At 32.8% G+C, this 18,596-nt stretch overlaps 1 protein-coding gene across 7 annotated transcripts in view; it reads left to right on the top strand.

Moving 5' to 3' along the window:
* Positions 1–18,596, top strand: part of ATF2 (activating transcription factor 2) — an 83,492-nt gene that overhangs the window by 36,534 nt on the left and 28,362 nt on the right. For 5 of the 7 annotated variants that reach the window (XR_009739997.1, XM_061434844.1, XM_061434852.1 and 2 more), the window contains 6 exons: positions 1,651–1,747; positions 4,452–4,570; positions 4,699–4,827; positions 8,803–8,981; positions 10,477–10,591; positions 13,561–13,647. Coding sequence is in view for 6 of the 7 variants with exons in the window: in XM_061434844.1 (XP_061290828.1) it covers positions 1,651–1,747; positions 4,452–4,570; positions 4,699–4,827; positions 8,803–8,981; positions 10,477–10,591; positions 13,561–13,647 (726 nt within the window). In the remaining variant the exon portion in view is untranslated. The remainder of the gene's footprint in view (positions 1–1,650; positions 1,748–4,451; positions 4,571–4,698; positions 4,828–8,802; positions 8,982–10,476; positions 10,592–13,560; positions 13,648–18,596) is intronic. The other 2 variants (XM_061434877.1, XM_061434885.1) reach the window with 2 other exon arrangements.

Below are 18,596 nucleotides of genomic sequence, written 5' to 3' on the forward strand. Positions count from 1 at the left end.
CTTTAGGAACAGTCTGTGGTTTGGTGGTTTTTGTTTCTTTTAGATTGGGCTTGAAGATTCAGTTCTTTACTTGTAAGGAGTTCATTCTTTTAGTTAGCATTTATTGACTATTTACTATATGTTAAATTTAGGGAAACTGAAATAGTAGGAGCTCAGTCTACTTGAAAGGAAATATGAAAACATCAATATAATAAAGGCAATGGCACCCACTCCAGTACTCGTGCCTGGAAAATCCCATGGGCAGAGGAACCTGGTAGGCTGCAGTCCATGGGGTCATGAAGAGTCGGACATGACTGAGCGACTTCACTTTCACTTTTCACTTTCATGCACTGAAGAAGGAAATGGCAACCCACTCTAGTGTTCTTGCCTGGAGAATCCCAGGGACGGGGAGCCTGGTGAGCTGCCATCTATGGGGTCGCACAGAGTCAGACATGACTGAAGCGACTTAGTAGTAGTAGTAGTAGTAGGTGCTATAAACATGTACCGTACAGAGCAAAATCAGATATAAATGACAGGGATTAACTTTTTACAGTGGGCTTGTGGGCTGGGCCAAGGATGATACAGGTCATACTTTTAATATTTAGAAAAGAAAGCGTAATAGATAGAAATATTTCTTTCTTTTACATTGTTTTAAGGTTAACCCTAAAGCTGCTATCACTAGTTGCATGAAAGGAAGTATGTATTGAGTTGAATAGGGAATGGTAAGACCACAGGGTAAGGAATCCATTTCTGGTAGTTCTGAGAAACCATGTTCATTATTTTAACATCCCATTTTTAAGGATATAGCCTAGAGAGTGAGTATAGATCTCTTAATTTAACATCTTATAATTATTTCTTTGAAATTAAAAAGTGCTCTATATTCAGTTGTAAATGTTGCTAAAGATAAGGAGCATCTTCATAAAGATTGCTATCCAGACACAGGAGATATTTAAACAATGTATTTATTATATTGTAATCATAAATGTCACCTTTAGCATGTAGGACCTATCAAAGTTAAGTGTAGCTTTAGAAATAATTTTGCTTCATTTTTTTATGTAAGAGTATGATAAAAAATGTAAAACCACTTTATTCTAAGTTAAAATTTTTATTTTGAAATGAATTGCTTTATTGTATTGACTGCTGTTTCTTTGCTGGATTATAATCAGGGCATTCTTTTTTTATGTGGTAACATAAAGCACCTGATTTACTTCTTAATTTGTCCAGGAATAATATTTTTATAAGAAAGTTCTCATTTTAAAAGTGGTAAGTAACCTGAAATCTAAGTAAAATAACAGTACTTTGTTCAAAAGTCATTATACTGTGGAGTATATATTTCTACTATGATATGGCAAAAATTAAGTCGTCTATTTTTAGTGTCCAGATGAAATTTATGTAAAGTTTCTTTGCCTCAGGTTTTGTTTTTAAATGCTCTCAAATGAGTTAAGTGACCTAGTATTATCATTATTGCTCATTCTTGGGTAATGAGTTTCTCTGTGATTGAGACCTAGTATGTTTATCTATACTAACAGTAGATTCTTTATAGTTAACAAACTGCTATGTCTTTGTTAATGGTGGTTTTACATGTTGTTGTGGAAATGAAAATTTCCTTATCATTTAACTTATTTGATCAAATTGAAAATCTTAACTATATTTTAAAACTTTTTGCCACAGCGTTTTACCAACGAGGATCATTTGGCTGTCCATAAACATAAACATGAGATGACACTGAAATTTGGTCCAGCACGTAATGACAGTGTCATTGTGGCTGGTTAGTATATGCTTTTATTAATAGTTTATATACATATTTCACCTGGAATGTGCACAATTTTTGTGTATTCTCTGTAAATAATATAGTCTGGTGATATTCCAATGACTTCATTTACAATAAATGTTGGCAACATGTATTTTACCCATTACATTTTCATGTTTCCTTCTGACCATTCATTTCACATTTTTGTATAGTTTTCAAATGTAGACTTCAATATCATTTTTTGTGGAAGTTAGTTAGGATCTGGGAGCATTCATACCATTTCCAGAACTTACATTTAACTGATAATTCAATTAATGTGATGTTTAGTCATTGTTTCTTTTAGCTGTTTACATCTGCTTTACAGTGCTATGTGAAGCTAGAAAATGATCAGGCTCCTCCTGTTGGAGAAAGCAGTTAGCAGACTTGTTCATTAGGATTTTGTTTATGTTTCTGTTTGGACTAAACATCTGTGTTAGTAAAATACTCTCAATAAATGGGGCTTAAATTCAATAAATGATTTTTATTTTCCTATGTTGCTCCTGTGAACATACTGTATCACCTAAATGGATGATTATCTTTCAGTATGTGAAAAGAGAAGCCCAGTACATGCATTGGTTTATTGTCCTTCCATGCTGTGTCAGCTACTTCTTTTTTGGGTATTTATAGATACATACATCTCTGTATATGTATACACACAGAAGTATTGTGATAAAATAATTTTATATAAAATTTAATATATAAATTTCAGTCCTTTTGTCATAACCACAGTCATGTAGTCCAAATATTCAAATTAATGTTTTAATTTTTTTCTCTTGTAAAGCTTAGGTTATATATTTGTAAGTCTAGAATTATATCTAAATACTGAATATTATTAATACTTTTAAGTTATTACCCAGCTTGAAATCAAATTATCTTTCATAAGCATTGCATATGATAATGAAGAAAAAAGATAATTCTTGTCATTCAGTATCAAGATTTTTGTCTTGAAAAAACTGGAGGTAAAACAGATAATTCACCAAAAAACAATTTGTTTAGGAAAAATGTAGGGAAACATTCAGCATATCTTTATTTCTATAAGTAAAAGGAAGCAGGTAAGAGTGTGGTGTGCATTTCTTTAAAATCCCATGTATCAGATATTGAGAGAGAAAACCAAAAATGCCAACAAAATAACTACAGCCTGGAAGTTTCACTCCCCTGAGCATGAAGGTCTTTCCTTCTCTGGAACTTCTTGCTTTAGAGCCATATCTCTCTCTGTAACATTTAACTCAAAAATATTTTGAGATTGGTTTCTAGAACTTACTTTCCGATCTGTTTACATTTAATGCGCTAGAAAAGTAGAACACATTTAAACATAGCACTTGACTTTTTTTCTTTAAATACATTTGAGATCAGTAGTATAGCGTAACTGTGTAAATATAGTGCATGATGCGTGTGATATATATTTGATGATCAATAGCCAAAAACCACATATGCATGTTTAAACAATTGTGCCTGTGTTGACTTTTTTCTTTCCAAGCCTGATCATTATAGTAATTGCTGATAAAAAATGATTTTTGCATATGTATTTTAAAGACTCCTCTCCCTTTAATACAAAATAGGAACCCTCTGTTAGGCATAGATAAATCCTTTGGGCATGAACAGAAGAGTCAAATTTAGGTTCAATTTACTATTGCAGTCATGATGGATGGACCTAGGTTGATACAAGAATGCTGGGCCCTTATTACCATTTTGTATGTCTTTGGGGGAGTACAGGTTATGTACATTGCAGACTGTTAGGTAAAATGATGACAAAAAGTCCTTCAGTAATTTTGATAATACTACTACTGTCTGAGGTAGGCCTATATTATATCTAATGTGTATGACAAATAGATCGTTTTAGTGTAAAATATTTATACGTTGGGTTGAGGGTGATGATAAAACAGTAAGTAATGCCCACTCTAGGAACCCAGTAGTTAACAAATATATATTTTAATTTCACAGAAGGTTTTATGAGTATTATATCTTAAGCCAGGAGTCATCCTTATACTTTTATTTAGTTTAGGCTAGATCCTTGATGTAACTTATGAAGTTGATGCCCTAAAGTATATAAAATGTGAATAGAATTGAATGTGCTATTAATCCTAATCAATGTGAGCAAATAGCCTTGAAAATAATAAAACAGGCAAAATTCATAACTTGGCTGTTTTTCATTCAGTGTAGACCTTAACTAGCTATTGTTTTGTAATTAATATGTGCTCACATGTACACCCAGTTTGTGTTTTAGTGCAGCATTGTTTCATCTTAAGCTTGCTTTCATAATAGATTATGAATACTAGTGGAAGGGCCAAGTTCAAGCAAATATACATGTTCTGGTCCTAGTTTTCCCCTAGTTTTAAGCATTAGTAAGTTTTAATACTATAAATTTTTTTTAATTTGTGTTAGATAATGATAATAGTTTATCTCTGAATAGAGGATGCTTATGTCACTCTACTCAGAACCTGTGGAATAAGGAACAAGAAGGAATTCTTTTCATACTTTTATTGTTCATAAAGTTGGAGGAAATACCTTAAACTGCAACAAGAACTTAACCAAATTTTGTTTGCTTTAAAGGAAGAGGTCTTTCCAAAGAGAATTAACAGCTGACTGAACCAGTCTTGCTAATTCATTAATTTACTAGCTAAAATACTTTAGAGTCCTGTATGATACTTAAATCTGTGTAATTGCTTATTGACATTTATTTCAGATCAGACCCCAACACCAACAAGATTCTTGAAAAACTGTGAAGAAGTGGGTTTGTTTAATGAGTTGGCAAGTCCATTTGAGAATGAGTTCAAGAAAGCCTCAGAAGATGACATTAAAAAAGTATGTTATTAACCATGAAATTAAAAGAGTGCTTCTGACAGAACAGTTTTCACTTGTTGCTTTCTTATTTTAGATAAACTGATTGGCTGTTTTTAAACTCCTAACACTTTCTCTAATTTGCATTTTAGATGCCTCTAGATTTATCTCCTCTTGCAACACCCATCATAAGAAGCAAAATTGAGGAGCCTTCTGTTGTAGAAACAACTCACCAGGATAGTCCTTTACCTCACCCAGAGTCTACTACCAGTGATGAGAAGGTTAGAAGTTTGTATTTACAGAAGAAACTCAAACTAAGTGGGAAAAAAAATCAGCATTTTCAGTGAAGTCTAATATTTGGTCTACATAAAATTTTAATGTAATATGCCTTAATCAGCATCAGGTTGTACTTGTCTTATATGTGAAAGCCTGTGAATACTCAGATATTTTAGGGAAAGAAGATAATTTGTTTATAGATAATTTTTTATGACAAATTATTGGAGAGACTAATAGTCATTTAAGATAAACCTGTTATTTTTTTAGAGGATACATACATTTATAAATTTAATTTCTCTGGGTTTTGCTATTTTTTTTTTTTTTGCTACTTTTATACAGTGATAGCTTAATTAAGAATCTTTGCAACTAAATATTGTTTGAATAAAGGTTATTTAGACTTTTAAAGGGTTAAAGGAATAGCTACTTACTTCAGCAGTGATGTTTGGTAATACCAACTAATATGATGACGATGACACTGTCTTACTTGGTATAGTCTTTTTGTAGTAATTTAGTGCCTCATTCCTAGATCTGAATACTTTGGTACCTGGGGCCAACTGGGGTATATTATGTGCTGAGTTAACCATTATTACAGATATTTCTCAATTAATGTTCATTCATTAGCACATCTGCTAAACACATTTATTTGGAGGCATGGGGCACAGTGAAAGGCAATGACAGTGTTCTTTTGTAGGTTATGTTACTCTAAAATCATAGCCTAACGGACTTTTGCCATGACAGAGGAGCTAGAAGTAAGGCAGAAAAGGTAACTATTTATTGATACCTAGGAATAAATGCTTTGACCATTAGGTGTTTTGTATTTTTTTATTTACTTATAATAAAAGTGCATTCTCATTATTAAAAAACTTTAAGAATCCAGAAAAATATAAGAAAGAAAAAAACACCTTTTACCCCATGACTGAGCAATAAGAATTACTAATATTTTGAAACATTTTTCCTAGATACATGTATACTTTTATACATAAAAATATACATATATGTATTAGGCTTCTGTAGTGGCTCAGACAGTAAAGAATCTGCCTGCAGTGCAGGAAACCCGAATTCAGTCCCTGGGTTGGGAAGATCACCTGGAGAAAGGAATGACTACCCACTCCAGGATTCTTGCCTGAAGAATTCCATGGACAGAGAGGAGCCTGGCAGGCTACAGTCCATGAGGTTGCAAAGAGCTGCCTAACACTTTCACACATATACAAGTGAATAGTTACATAGAAGTATAAAGGGATAAAAAGATAAATACCAAGAAGAATCATAGTTTACTTTTTTATATCATGTTTTAGACATTCAGCATTAATCAAGATTTTCCCATGCCATTAGAAAATTTTCCAAAGTCATAATTTTTAATGTTTGCACTTTATTTTATCATTATCATAATGTATTTACTGATCTTGAATGTAAATATTGTTTCCACATTATCGCAGTTATAAGAAATGCTGTTACATCTTTGATATAAATACCTTTTACCTAGAGAGTATTCCAGTCCCTTCACACTCAACAGTTTTTTCCTGCTGGTTGCTGCTTTATCCCTCTTAGGGGTATTTCTTTTTCCTGCATTCTTCAGTCATTAGCTCACACTGGGCAGGGCATAGTTATTCCAAGTTGTAAGAAGTAAATTCTGAGCCCCCTTCTCTTTCTCAGTTTTTTCCTTCTTAAATGCTCTCATCCAGACATGTAACTTTAAAAACGATCAACCTGGTTTTCAAATTTATATCAATCAACCCAGATATTTCCCGGATTTCCATATTCATATGCAGCTCTGTCTTGACATTTCCTTTTATGTGTCATCTTAAACGTAGTACGTCTGAATTAGAGCCCCGCCCCCCAGTCTTCTCTGTCTCGGTAAATTTTCTCTCCATCCATTCTCTAGTTGGCTCTGGCCAAAAATAAAGAATACTTAATTCCCTCTTTTCCTTCTCAGTGAAACCAGTAGCATATCTTACCAAACCTACTTCCTGAATATATCCTTAATTTATCTGTTTTATCTTCACTGTCACAACTGTAGTCATCTTTTACTTGAATAATTAACAGTTACCTTCTAATAACTGTTAATAATTATTTGTTAATATATTGTTCAGTTAATATAACTTTTAACAATTACCAGGACTTTCTACTTCCATCTCCAACCTATTTTCCATTGGCTGTATATTTTTCTTAATTGGTGGCTTTGTTTTTCTTTTTATTTTTAATTGAAATGTAACAAATATGCAGAAAGTATCCAAACACAAGCATATACAGAATACATGTACATGTACATGTATATCTGAATATATATGTATGTGAGTGAAAGTCACTCACCAGAATACTGGAGTGGGTAGCTGTTCCCCTCTCTAGGGGACCTTCCCAACCCGGGGATCGAACCCAGGTCTCCTGCATTGCGGGTGGATTCTTTACCAGCTGAGCCACCAGGGAAGCTAGGATGTATATTTTTTAATATATTATGTCACTTCTCTGCTTAAAATCCTTCAGTGGTTTGCCTTTGCATTTAAGGTAACTCACACTTCTTCCATAAGCCATCATTGATTTAGACTTGTGTTCTTATCCAGCCTCACCTCATGCCTTTTCTGTGATAGTGTCCATCAGATATTCTAAGCTTTTTCCTCCCTCAAAGACATTGCTCTTGGTATTGCTTCCTTCTCCCTAGAATGCACTCCTCATCTTTTCAGTACCAGTTCAAATGCCATTTTTCAAAGAAGCTCACTTTACCTCACTATACTATCTAAAGTAGCCAACTCCAACTTTCCCTCAGTTAATCTCTCATGATTTATTGATATTATATTTATACTGTTAGCCTATAACACATTATTGTCCAAAATTTTCTTGTTTGTTTTACCTGTGTACTGTCTCTTTTCCTACTAGTCCTTCAGGGCATGTTGTAATTTCTCAAATTTGTCAAGTAAACAAAGTTCCAGTAGTACTAGTTTTATCTTTCTTCCTATGTAGCTTAATAAAATTCTGAGAATAAATGGCAGTATAAAGGCAAATTCAAAGAACATGGTGGACCAATTTTTATTCTAGTTATGGAGTTCTGGATAACCTGTTTTCTAATCTGTAAACTGGGGAAAAGACCCATCTATAAGGTTCCGTGTTTTTCTTTACTTTGGAAAGATCTTACTCCAGTAGTTTAGTTTTACATTCAAGGTATTAATATTACTTCACCTTTTGATATTGAGAAATTACTGGTAATGTAGAGATAGTTACCTGAAATTAGCAAACATTTGTATTACTTAAAAAAAAATTTTAACATTTCTATTATTGAATTTATATCAACTATAAAAGAGTCTCCTGGACCTATTTCTTCTTTATACAATATAATGATGGAGTAGGACAAGGAAGTCCCATCTGGATTTTAAGTTCTGTACTTCCATGAGCATGGAATTGTAGTTTTATTTTTTATTAGAATTCTCATGGAGTTATATAGCCAAGTTGCCCAGCCTAAGTTATTTCTAGATTGATGGTAAAACAAGTTGTACTGAAAAAACCACTCAGATGTTTTTTAAATTAAAATATTAACATTGCATTTGAAACAACTACTTCTACAATTTTCTCTTTAGTTCAGTTCAGTTCAGTTCAGTTGCTCAGTCGTGTCCGACTCTTTGCGACCCCATGAATTGCAGCACGCCAGGCCTCCCTGTCCATCACCAACTCCCGGAGTTCACTCAAAGTCACATCCATCGAGTCGGTGATGCCATCCAACCATCTCATCCTCTGTCGTCCCCTTCTCCTCCTGCCCCCAATCCCTCCCAGCATCAGAGTCTTTTCCAATGAGTCAACTCTTCACATGAAGTGGCCAAAGTACTGTATTTTCTCTTAATTAACTTTAAATAAATATTAATATATTTTGGGGTGATACTAAGTACTAAGTTTGTGGGGCTTTTTTAAGAGATGTGTTATATTCCTTTCATAAAGGTACATGAATTGACTTGGATTTTTAAATTTCATTGTTTCTCCATCTCATTACTAAATAGGAAGTACCATTGGCACAAACTGCACAGCCCACATCAGCTATTGTTCGTCCAGCATCTTTACAAGTTCCCAATGTGCTGCTTACAAGTTCTGACTCAAGTGTCATTATTCAGCAGGCAGTACCTTCACCAACCTCAAGTACTGTAATCACCCAGGCACCGTCCTCCAACAGGCCAATTGTGTAAGTGATTTGGGCCAGTCATTGAATTTTATGAATTGTTAAGTTTTTCTTGTCATGATTTTCCAAAGACATTTAATTATTCTAATTGTGGCCTTAGTTTTGTGTGTGTGTTAATCATTTTTGCATGCTTTTATTTTTGGAAAAAATACTCGGGTAATTTTTTTTTTAATATAAATGTTTTCTAACACATTAGAAAACATATACAGTGCCTAATTTTAAAGACAAATTAAACAGATTGTGATTTTAAGATGATCTCTTATTTTCATGCTATTTTACACAAAACACATAAGATTATCTTTATCACTAGATAACATTTCTTTCAGGGCTTCCCTGGTGGCTCAGACGGTAAAGAATCTGCCTGCAATGCAGGAGACCCGGCTTTGATCCTTGGATCAGGAAGATCCGCTGGAGAAGGGAATGGCTACCCACTCCAGTATTCTTGCCTGGAGGAATCCCATGGACAGTGGAGCCTGGCAGGCTATTGTCCATGGTGTTGCAAAGAGTAAGACACAACTAAGCGACTAACACAAAACATTTCTTTCAGTTTTTACAGGGAGTTCTCAAGAGTTTTCTGACAAGAATTTTTCTCAGTTAATATATTGCAGATTGTTCTCTAAGTAAATTCGTAGCTTTTCCCATTTTTTTTCTTTTTTTCTACACTGCTTACATACATTGTACATTTAAGATGCAATTAAAACTAATTAAATTTTACAGTGTGCTTTGCAGTGGTTCAGAAATTTTTGTTTAATTACTTGAGCAGTGTATATATACCATGTATGATTTTTTGTGGGTATTTTGTTCATTTTATGAGAAATGGTATCAAGTTTGCATCTGTCACATGGGCATTTTCCTTGGGCTGACCTCTTGTTCGTTTTTTTTCTTCTAGTTTTATTGAGATGTACAGTGAACGCTTAGGGCTTCCCAAGTGGCGCTAGTGGTAGAGAACCCACCTGCCAGTGCAGGAGACATAAGAGATGCTGGTTCAATCCTTGGGCCAGGAAGATCCTCTGGAGAAGGAAATGGCAACCCACTCCAGGATTCTTGCCTGGAAAATTCCATGGACAGAGGAGCCTGGCAAGCAGCTATAGTCCATGGGGTTGCAAAGAATCAGACATGACTGAGCACACCACATTACATCCCTAGTACTTATATATCTTCTAACTATAAGTTTGTATCTTCTGACCACCTTTGTTACCATACAGAGATGATATTACATTATTAATGATTATATTCCTCACACTGTGAATTTCATTCCTGTGACTCATTTATTTTGCAACTGGAAGTTTGTACCTCTTAATGTCTCTCATCCCTCCATTCCCTTCCCTCTGGCAACCACCTGTCTGTTCTCTGTTTCTCTTCTGTTATGTTTATTAATTTTTTAGATGTCTCTGGAAAATTTATTTTTAAATTATAATGGTAAAAATACTTTTATATTTTTTAGACATCATTGATATGGATTTCTTTTTTCTAATTGCCCTTCTTTTGTTTTCCTTAGTCCTGTACCAGGCCCATTTCCTCTTCTGTTACATCTTCCTAATGGACAAACCATGCCTGTTGCTATTCCTGCATCAATCACAAGTTCTAATGTGCATGTTCCAGCTGCAGTTCCAGTAAGTTTTTAGACTATTTAATATTTTCTTTATAGAAAACTGATCTTTATAATCAGAAAATACACTTGGGGCTGCTTGATTGGTTTGTGAAACTGAGTTCAACAAAATACTTAATGTTGAGTAATATTTACTCATTGATATTTACTGTGATCGCGTAAATCTTTCAAGGCAAACATAACTGGATAAGTAACATTTTTCAATCCTCGAAATCTTAATTGTTTTCCTTTTATTTTTAGTATTAAGAACTAATAATTTAGTAATTAAGAACTAATTCCTAAGGTTCAAAAGGGAGGGGACATATGTATACCTATGACTGATTTATGTTGCTGTTTGGCAGAAACCAGCAAAATTCTGTAAAGCAATTATCCTTCAATTACAAAATAAATTTAAAAAATAAACTTAAGGTTGAAACTAAAAAAAAAAACTAATTCCTTCTTCAACCCATTTCAATTTGCTAGATTTGTAGAATTCAAATATTAACATAGATTTCTGTTCTGTAAGAAGATATTTATACTGGAACATTTATCAGGTAACTTCATGTTATTTTGATTATTAGAGAAATCGTTTATAAAAGCATTCTGAACTTTTATGATCATGTTGGGTTTATGGAATTCCTTTGCTTTCCCAAGCGTGTGAAAATCTAAATGGTCTACTAGAATGGACAATAGATAGTTTCCACTTTTCCTAATGAGAAGATCAAAAAGAAGTTTTTTGAAGGGCATGTTAATTATATAAATGTTGAAAGACATAGTAGTTAAATATCTACTTATACTATTCAGTAACTTAGTGAGTATTTAAAGGCACATTGTTCTGAATAATATGTTACAAATAATGCTTTTTTTTCTATTCTCACATTTCATAAAATAACAGAATCTTCAAGTGTGTCTTCAACATGCAAGTTTTTGTCATTAGAACCACTTTTTAAGGAGCCTCACAAAGTTTTCCGAAACACATTATTTTCATCCTCATCTAAATAATTTCAGTGTAACACTTTTTGAATCTACTATTATAATCCTGGAAATCTTACATCAAGTCCTGATACTCAAAAATACAGTCTCTTTATCACCTTGTAGATAGATATTTCTGGTCAGTACAATATAATCATTTATTGTATAGTTCTTAAAAATTATTTTTAAAATGCTCTTTACACTTTTGGTGAGATTATATCCTCATGAATATTAACTAAAATTACTATTAAATATTTATTTTATTAACTAAAGTGACCTAAGTATCCAAAATTAGCATTGATTGTAATATTTCAGATATTTCCACAAAATCAAGGTAATGTGTTGTCTTCAAATGGAACTTTGTAGTTCAAAATGCATTATTTGAGAGTTTTATAAGGACTCAAATATAAGGTGACTACTCTCTCTTTTCTCCAGATATTTTTGATGGGGAAGCATTCTTGTATCTGGGTTTATATGGTATCCTGTTAAATGTAACTGCAGTGAGAGAAACTGAAATGAAAAAGAGATATACTTTAGTATACAATAACTAATCATTCACTGTTGATATTATGTTTTTTTTAAAGGCAAAAGACGATGGAAAATCTGTTAAGTAGTAGTATTAGTGAAATTACTAGAGGTAATCAGGTTCTCCTTTGTCATTATGCTGTATTTAATGTATTAAAGAACTTTCATGTATATATTTTATAAATTTTATATGTATATATTTTAGAAAAGCAAAGTTCATTGTTGAAATTACTTTTTATGCCTAGTTATACAAGTTTTAACATTCTTTCTCATTCAAAACGGAGGTGTGACAGATCTATGAGAAATTTTGCATCACTGTGAATATTATTAGTTTCTGTAAGAAGGAATTATTAAAAATAAATTATGAGAATTGAAGATTAAAAATGAATGTCTCAGAAAAATTGACAAGTTTTGAAGGATAAGTCAGGATTAAGATCATTAAGGGTTCAGATACAGTTTTCTGAAGTTTTCTGATTCTGCAGTCTCAAATAATTTTATCAATTATTATATTTATATTACAATATAAATATTAATATATTGGGTTGGCCAAAAAGTTCATTCAGTCCCTCCCCATGAGATGGCTCTAGTAGCACTCAGTTGTCTTTAACTTCATTTGAAACAATTTTGTTAGATTGTATTGTGACAGCTGTCGTATTAGTGTACATTTTTTTTAAAAAAATTGAAATCGGTGAATTATTTATAGCCATTTTAATATTGAGGATGAAAGAAAAAGCAACATTTTCAACACATTTATGCTTTATTATTTCAAGAAAAGTAAAAACACAATTGAAATGCAAAAAATAAAAAAAGATTTGTGTAGTAAATGAAGAAGGTGCTGTGTCTGATAGAACGTGTCAAAAGTGGTTTGTGAAGTTTGTGCTGGAGATTTGCTGGATGATGCCCCATGGTTGGGTAGTCCTGTTGAAGTTGATAGTGGAGGCATTAATTAAGAACACTCAATCTTATGAGTTTGATAGCTGACATACTCAAAATATCCAAATCAAGCACTGAAAATCATTTGTACCAGCTTGATTAATCATCACTTTGATATTTGTGTTCCATGTAAGTAAAGTGAAGAAAACCTTCTTGACTGTCATTTCTACATGTGATTAGAAAGATAATGAAAACATTGCATTTTTAAAACAAATTATGACAGGAACCTAGAACAGTTCTTTGCTCAAAAAGATAAAAGGTTTTGGGAAGACAGAATCATTAACTTGCCTGAAAAATGGCAGAAGGCAGTGGAACAAAACAGTGAATATGTTGTTCAATACAGTTCTTGATGAAAATGAAAGATGTGTCTTATTTTTACTTTAAAAACAGAAGGAACTTTTTTGCCAACACAATATATACTTTCTGTTAATGTGTAATATATTGTCATATACATATTAATATATACTTATTATGTAAATTATTATAGCAGCCATTTTGCAAATAAAGTACAAATCTCATTTTGAATATATTTTCTAGTAATTATTTTTCAATATCTTCTGATAGCTTGTTCGACCAGTCACCATGGTGCCTAGCGTTCCAGGAATTCCAGGTCCTTCCTCTCCTCAACCAGTGCAGTCAGAAGCAAAAATGGTAAGCAAAATTTTATTTGTTCTGTACATATCTTGACTCTGTTTTGAATTAGCTTTTTCAATTAAAGCCCACTTCAGATGCACAATTTAGATCAAATTTTATAAATTTGTGGGCCTGTACTACATTATAGGGGAACCAGAAAGTTTGGAAAAGGAAAGTTTTAATTAGCATGGTGACAGGGTACTGGTACTTGAAAGCAAATGAATCGATTGGAAGTAAAGTTCTAGTTTTTACCATTGGTTTGTCTGATGTTTGATGTGGCTTTTTAGGCAAACTCCTCCTGCTGGAGGCTAGGGATATTGCAGCTGAAACTAGAAGTAATCATCTGAAGGCAGCACTGACATTATGAATGATTTTAAACAGTCATTCAAATGAGTAGAACAGTATTAAGAAAAAATTCTGAAATAGTATACAGGTTAGTAAACATTATATATAAAGGAAAACCATATTTTTGACTTGTGTTTCAAGCACTAAGAAATCGATGTTAAGGGGTGAACTATAGAGTAGGAATCAGAAGACATTTTCATTTTACTCATAATTCTTCTGTTCACTACCCCCAAACAAGCCACTTTAATTTTTCTGAGACTCATTTTCCTCATCTGTAAAATAAAGGGATTAAACTTTGATTTCTGGGGTCTTTCTTAGCCTCAAATCTTTCTTACTTGCTAACTTCTTAGTAGATGACCTGAAGCTGCTGCTAAGGGGTGGGAGGATCAGTGGGGTAATTTTCTTTTAAATCAAAATAATTCTCCTTTCTACAATTTAACACACTTTAGAGCTAATTTTTAACTAAAATCAATCGATAGTTGTTAGACACCTATTATTTGTTTCAGTTATATGCTAGGCACTACACTGACATTATAAATTTGTACACATAAAAACCATTATATATTATTGCAAGGCTTTAAATTTTTTACTGCTATTCTCCATTAATGCAAATAATCATTCTGAATTTGGCATGTGATAACTTTTTTTTTTTTTAACAGTAAAACTTATATACTGTCTGAATAAATAATAGTTGGTTGAAGAGTATTAAAATTAGCTGGTTATTGATGATAGTGAAAGAACTTGAAAATCCAAGAGGACAATTTTTCATGTAACACCATGTTTAGGTCAAAGCCATGGAACTAAGATGAATCTTTTTCATTTGTTAGCAGAAGACCTTCACTAGGAATGTGTTTTACACTTCCTACTTAACGTAACTAGTATAATGAAAAAATGAATTAGTGAGAACTATGTAGAATAGAAGTTAAAGAGATCCTGTTGTTGTTCTCTGCATCTCAGAATACTTTTACATATTCAGTGGACTTTTCCCTCCACAGTTTGTAAAGAACAGATCAGATTTAAAGAAATACTTTTGGCTATAAGATAGAAACTAGTAAGTTTCCCTGAATAACTGAATAAATTTGAGAAATTTAATTAGTAAGAATAAAAATACTTTGTATGCTTGTACACTGAAAAATACCAAAGCTGTATTTCACATATTTATGTATGAAACACAGTTATAGGTTGAAGGCCCCCCAAATTGCATGGGGAGTCACAAATTGCCTCACTTAAATTTAACAGTCCAATTAAATTTCTTAGTAAAATATTGCTAACATATAAAATAGCCACATTTAGGTGATTACCTATTTTAATTGGGATAGTAAATAAGATTGTCCTATTTTTTAATTAAATAAAAAGATTCAGAAATTAGCCTCCCCCCTCCTTTTTTTTAAGCTTTTTGTTATGGAAGATTTCAAGTATTATATACAAAGTAAATAAGATTCTGTAATGAATCCCCATGTGCTCATCACCCAGCTTCAGTTATTAGCAATGTAACTGTTGTTCTTCCTCAGACCACTCCTTACCGTCACTGAATTATTTTTTAATAAGTCTTTCTTAAATGTAAAATTTACATAGATTGAAATGGACCAATTTAAACTGTACAATTTAAGTGCATTCATGTAACTCACCTCTATTATGGTATAGAACATTAACATCTACCCACGTTTCTTTATGTTCCTTCTTCCCTCAGTCCATCTCCCCCAGCTGTTAATATTTATCACCAGCAATGTAAATAAAATCAATATATACTCTTGCATTCAGTTAAGTATATGTCTGTGAAACTTACCCATGTTGTTGCATGTTCTGTAGTTTCTTTTTATTGCTGCGTATTTTGCTGTGAGTATACCACAATTTCTTTATCCATTCTCCTGTTGCTAGAACTTTGAATGGTTTGGTTTGATTGTTTCTAAACTTGAATTAAAATGTCAGTGTCATTGATTTTCTTAATTTATTAAGCATCAGGGGGCTAAAAGATTTACTAAATAAATAATTGTATAATTCTAATGGGAGAAAGTTGAGACTAGATTCATATCCTAGTGCACAGAGGTTTTTTAATGATCAGATAAATGATCATAGGATTGGATTCTTTTCTCTGTCAGTGATAGAACTCTTAATTCCATTCTCTCCAAATGAATGGTCCCCAGCTCACATCCCCTAGATTCATGTTACATGTTAAATAATTTTTCTGACTTTTTACCAGTCTGAAGCCCCCCAGCAAACATTATAATTTCTTCTTTAACTGCTTCAATTGGATTTTGCTTTGTTGTTTTCAACTCTTTGAAAATATTTAAACATCCTCCCTGTTTGATTCTGCATCTCTGCTAAGGATTTATTTGACCTTTGTGGTCACAGTCTGTTAATGTTAAATAGTACAGCAATAGTAACTCTGCTAAAATGTGGTTAAAAAAAAAATGTTTGAGAAATGGCAACATTGGAACACAGAACAATAAGTAGTACACTATAGCTGAAGAGAAACTTACTTGTATCCTAAGATAGCCAAGGATGCTTTTGCAGTGGCCTGGTTTTCATGTGCCCAGTGCTTACTGGAAGATTTATATGCATTGTGTTTGTTACAAATATTTTAAAAAGATCTTTCTTTTTTTTTTATGAAGAAATTCTTTCAGGACAAGTTGTGCTTGTTTTGTTTTTTAAGAACTTTGAGTTTTTGGAAAAGTAAAAACTTAGTTTAAGTAAAAATGTATTGGGGGGGGTCCACAAATAAAAGATTACCCAGTATTTTTTAATACTCTAGGAAAATTCCTGGGATCTACTGTTTTCTACAAAATTGCACTGGCTCTCACCAAATGTACATATAGTTTAGGGGTTTTGTTTGTCTTTAAGCACATTAAACCATAGATATTTGCTACCTGTGTTACTCTTCTAAAAAAACAAATTTCCTATGTAATATTTATAATCAAAAAGTAACTCATCTGAATAAGAAAATGTTAACCATCCATGAGTTTCATTTAAGAAGATTTAGTTAAGTATTTAAGATGTATTCCCCAGAATCATTTCTTTAAGACTTGTGTGACAAACTGAGAGAGATCTTTGCACACAGTGGGTAGCTGGTAGGTTTTCTGCAGGGGGTTTCTACTGAGAGCTGACAGAGGGCATCTTGGCAAATGTTCAGAAACCTACATTAACTTAGTTGGGCCCTGCATGGAGCCTCATGTTCAGCAGAATTCTTCTGACCTCCCTCTGCATGCCAAGCTAATGAGCAAACACCAAATGAGCCCACTCCAACGAAACAGACTCTTTCCCAACCTACTTCATTTTCATATGTTCTCTGGGGGTGGGGAGCAAGATTTCACAAGGACTGATGATGCTGCAAAGACCACAATAATGATAATTAACTTGCTGAATTTAGAAGATTATGCTGTTAATTAGTTGCAAAATAAAGATAAGTAATAGAGCAGCAGATGGTAGGATAACACCCAGGAGAAGGAGGGTTATTACTCTGATGAGCTTTTGTGGTGCTTATGAAATATGGATCTGACTTTTTCATAAATTGTTTCTAGAGAACATTGTGTTTTTTCTTTGAACTATGATCGAGTAGTTTATTCCTACCAGGTACTGACAGATGTGATAAAAATTTGCTTTCATGGGTACAACATATAACATAGAATTTGAATAACATTATTTTTAGCAGATTACCTCTTAAGATGGATATCAGATTGGTCAGCACAAGACTATATTCACTTTTTTTTCCCCTACATTCACTCTAATTGACATAGTCTTTAATACAAAAAGTTTTCAACATAGTAGCTGAATTTTACAACACTAAAATGTAACTCTACCATTAAATTACTAGTCTGCTTAGAAACATAGTAATAAAGATTTTCGTTTTCTTTCCTTTAGTTTAAAATTAAAATTATGCCTAGCTTTTATTGTACATGTTACAGAATATAGACTTGTTAAATCTTATATAATTTCTCTGAGTACTTAATCTTCATTTACTTACATTAGATTTCTCTATTGATAGAATTTTGATCCAGTAATGGACAGACCAGTGTTTGATACTCTTAATGGTTACTAAACTATACTTAGAATACTTAATGTTAGGACTTCCCTGGTGGTCCAGTGGCAAAGACTCTGTGCCCCCAAGGCAGAGGGCTGGGGTTGGATCCCTGGTCAGGGAACTAGATTCCACATGCTGCAGCTAAGACCCAGCTAAATAAATAAATACTAAAAAAAAAAAAAAAAGAATACTTAATGTGAGACAAAAGCTCTAGTTTTTTCAAACCTTTTCAACCTTTTGTTTAAAATATGTTTGTTCAGTGAATCAGGAGTCAACAGACAGAATTTCTGGTCCTAGATCTGCTTCTAACTTGCTCTGTGATCCTGGGAAGTAACTTCACTCTTGGGGCCTTAATTTCTTTACCTGTAAGATGGTAATTGGACTAATTGAGTAGCTCCAAAATTCTGTTGTAAGATAAATATCTATCATATTTATAGATGTTTTCATTAATTTGGGGGGACCAAATTACCCTTCTTTAAAATGTCTCAACATATATGTGGGTGGATTATAGATATCCTTACATTAGTTGTAAAATGTATATGAATCACCGTTTAGACAACTTTCTTCTCCTAACCCACTGTAATTTTTTTAGCATACATTTGTT

Source organism: Bos javanicus, chromosome 2, assembly GCF_032452875.1.
Source record: "Bos javanicus breed banteng chromosome 2, ARS-OSU_banteng_1.0, whole genome shotgun sequence".
Taxonomy (NCBI): Eukaryota; Metazoa; Chordata; class Mammalia; order Artiodactyla; family Bovidae; genus Bos; species Bos javanicus.